At 42.5% G+C, this 3,286-nt stretch overlaps 1 protein-coding gene across 1 annotated transcript in view; it reads left to right on the forward strand.

The window, feature by feature from the left end:
- Positions 1-3,286, forward strand: part of TGS1 (trimethylguanosine synthase 1) — a 35,917-nt gene that overhangs the window by 4,580 nt on the left and 28,051 nt on the right. The window contains exons 2-4 of the mRNA XM_007464034.1: positions 766-830; positions 2,554-2,726; positions 3,076-3,280. Coding sequence (XP_007464096.1) covers positions 766-830; positions 2,554-2,726; positions 3,076-3,280 — 443 coding nt within the window. The remainder of the gene's footprint in view (positions 1-765; positions 831-2,553; positions 2,727-3,075; positions 3,281-3,286) is intronic.

The raw sequence follows: 3,286 nt of genomic DNA on the forward strand, positions 1-3,286 counted from the left end.
TTTTTTTTTTTGCGGTATGTGGGCCTCTCACTGTTGTGGCCTCTCCCGTTGCGGAGCACAGGCTCTGGACACGCAGGGCTCACAGGCCCAGCCGCTCCGCGGCATGTGGGATCTTCCCGGACCGGGGCACGAACCCGTGTCCCCTGCATCAGCAGGCGGACTCCCAACCACTGCGCCACCAGGGAAGCCCAACTATTCACTTTTTAAAACTCTGAGACTGAATTGTTTTATTTCGATTTATGTTTCAGTTTAATAAAATAAGAAATTAATTTTATGTTAGTCCCCAAAACAACCTTAGCTCAGACCATGAATATCTTATCTACTAGGAAGTGGATAATTTGGCCTATTTGCAAATGGACTAGGGTCTGCGTGTGGGTTTATAAAGGTGTAAGATAAATCTTTTCACGTTTATGCTCACTTTCTACAGCAAATTTAGAGAATATTTCACTGTTTGTATATCACAAGGAGGATCAGATTCTTTCCCCAATATCCAGAACTGCCACTTAATTTTAATAAATTAGTAGTTATCATTATAGCGTGCTTTGCATGTGATATATACCAAATACTTTATGTATGCAATCAATCCTTATTAGAACCCTATGAGGTATGTATTATTACCTCTATATTATAGATAAGAAGAATGTATTAGCAGATAGCTTTTCTGTTTTTTAACCTTTTTATTAATCTATGCTGCCTTAAGCTTGTTTTTTCACTAAATTTATAGTGTAAGTTTTTTCAATATTGACTGTTTAATTTGCTTCACAGAGATCGGAAATTGTGCAATTTGGGATTAAAAGGCTACTACGTTAAAGACGATGGCAACAGTTCAGGTAATACAGTATGAAGACACATACCCCTTTTTTTGCTAAAACTAACCATGGTGCTGTACAGAGGAGAGGTGGGAGCAAAGCAAGGAAATCACTTGCCTGGCCGTAGTTTGTGCAGCTGCCTTACTTGGGAGAGCTTTCTGGGCTGCTCGTGTGTGGCGGTTAAGCCCCGTTTCCTCAGGTTGGAGTTCCCTGGCCCTGGCTTAGGTTTTGGCTTGTTCGCGGAGGCCACCGAGGTATCAGAGCCGCCCTGCGCTTAAATGCTTCAACAGTTTTATACATAAACCATTCAGGACAAACTCCAAGTGAACAGCCACAGCCTTTTGGCTGAAGTAAGGAGGCCACAACCTGGATTAACTTTCCCAAATAATAAATAGAGTTTGTTCTGCACTTTGAGCCTCACCTAGTTACCATCTTGGTCTCTGTCAGACTTCCCTCTCCGGGCCCCATTTGTCCTTTCCACACAGATCTTTTATGTTTCTCTGGACACGGGGAAAACTGCGGCCCAAGGTGTAGACTAAAATCAGCGCAAGCAGCGTGTCACGTTACCCTTGAAAACCCCCACCTCTCACAGTGATGGAGCAAATCACTGCGTCTTCACTTACACGCTGGATGAAACGTTTGGTTGCATTTCAGTGTTACATTGTACAAAGATTTCTCTAGACCCTAGGGTCCCACCTAACATAGGAAAACATGCACACCACGAGAGGAGCACCAAGGGGAGCCGATTCATATTCCTTGCTTTGCTCTCTGCTGAGCTTTCCCAAGTTCATTCAGTGGAATGGCAAGTGGAATTGCCTTCATTATTTAGGTAGGTGTCTTTTTCCCCTCGTTCTTTTAATAGAATTTGTGCACTTAAGATCCCTTTTTCTCAGTCTCCATCTTTGCAGTGGGAAGATTCCCTGTTCTGTTGCCTAAGATCATGTAGCTGGAGTGCAGCTCAGCCCTAGTTGAGTGTGCTAATATATAAAGTGTTCGTCTCCCATTTTAAAATAGAGCATTTGGATGGCATTTGGCCAATTAGTGGTATGATCTACTTTTAGAAACCACATTAGGATAAAGTAAAACTTGTTTTGTTATGATAAAGCAGGTTTTCTCTAAGACCTAGAATCGGAGAGCTTGAAAGTGTCTTCCAGTTCAGTGGATTTCAGATTTTTAACGGCAGAATGTTTTCATTAAATGAACTTCCCCACAAGAGTCCCAGGGTGTAAATCCAGTCGTGACTGAAGTACCCATGGAGGGCCTGAAGACCTACCTCTCATCTCCCGTGTTAATAGCTCCTAAAATAACGCCACGAGTCATCATTTTAAATCCACTGATCGAGTGCAGCAGTGCTGCAGATGGGGAGTGCGGAAATGTAGACATTTTCCCCGGGGCTGCCCTGCTGTGTTCCCTCGTGCGTCCTCAGTACTGTGTGCAGTACCCAGCGAGAGGAGGTGCTCCGTGGAGGGAGCTGAGGGAGCAGCTGGGTGGACAGCGGCCAGCAGAGCCAGACTAGGGCTTGTTCTTGGTTCTTAGTTGGCTGTTCTCACAAGTCCATACTTCCATCAGTTCGTTTTTTTTCCTTTTATTTTTCTTCCCCTTAAAAACTCATACTGACATGCCTTTACTTCGTGCAAGTCATGAAATAACTTTGGGTCTCAGGTTCCTTTTCTTTAAGATGAGGATGATGAAACCTGCGTCTAAATTTGCTCTGAAACTAAGCTAAAGTAACTGCTGTGTGTAGGAGAGCAAGCTGCAGAAGAAGACGAGGGCGGTCGTTCCCAGGGCGCTGCAGAGTCGTGGGACAGCAAAGACGTAGGCCCAGATGAAAGTGAGCTTGATTCTGAGGCTGAACTCATGAGAAGCATGGGGCTGCCACTTCAGTTTGGCAGTGTGTCTGCACGTAAGAATTTTGAGGCAAGTATTAGTCTACTTTGCTTGTTTCTGTTTCTTAGTTTTCTTCATAAAATATCACGTGGAATCTTTTTATCCCAAATCTAATGCATTCATGAATCAGGGCACTTCACCTCTTTTTAAATGTACGTATATATTTATAAGTTAACGAAAACTGCAAGTTGTGATGTGTGCCATGTGTGGTTGTTCCTCCTCTTGGAAACGTAGATAGTAAGATTCACTTGTTGGTGTAACTGAAACCCAAGTTGGGGGGTTGAGGGTATTTTGTTTAATTTAATGTCAAAATAGATTTAGATTCTACCTCTTATAGTTTCTGAAGTGTAATTTATATTCAAGTTATTGACCTCTGTAGGTATCTATGAATACTAGAAACAAAGTTAAAAGAAAAAAGAAAAAGCATCAAAAGAAGTACTTAGATGAAATTAAGAGAGAATCTTGGAGACGAGAATGTGAGGAAGATGACATTTTGTCTTCAGATGATCCATCTCTATCTGAGAATGAGAACACCAGAAGGTATGAACTTCAAACCAAAAAAGACATTGAAGGTGAGAATCTTCCTGCTG

The sequence above is a fragment of the Lipotes vexillifer genome, unplaced genomic scaffold (assembly GCF_000442215.2).
Source record: "Lipotes vexillifer unplaced genomic scaffold, Lipotes_vexillifer_v1.1 scaffold69, whole genome shotgun sequence".
NCBI lineage: Eukaryota > Metazoa > Chordata > Mammalia > Artiodactyla > Lipotidae > Lipotes > Lipotes vexillifer.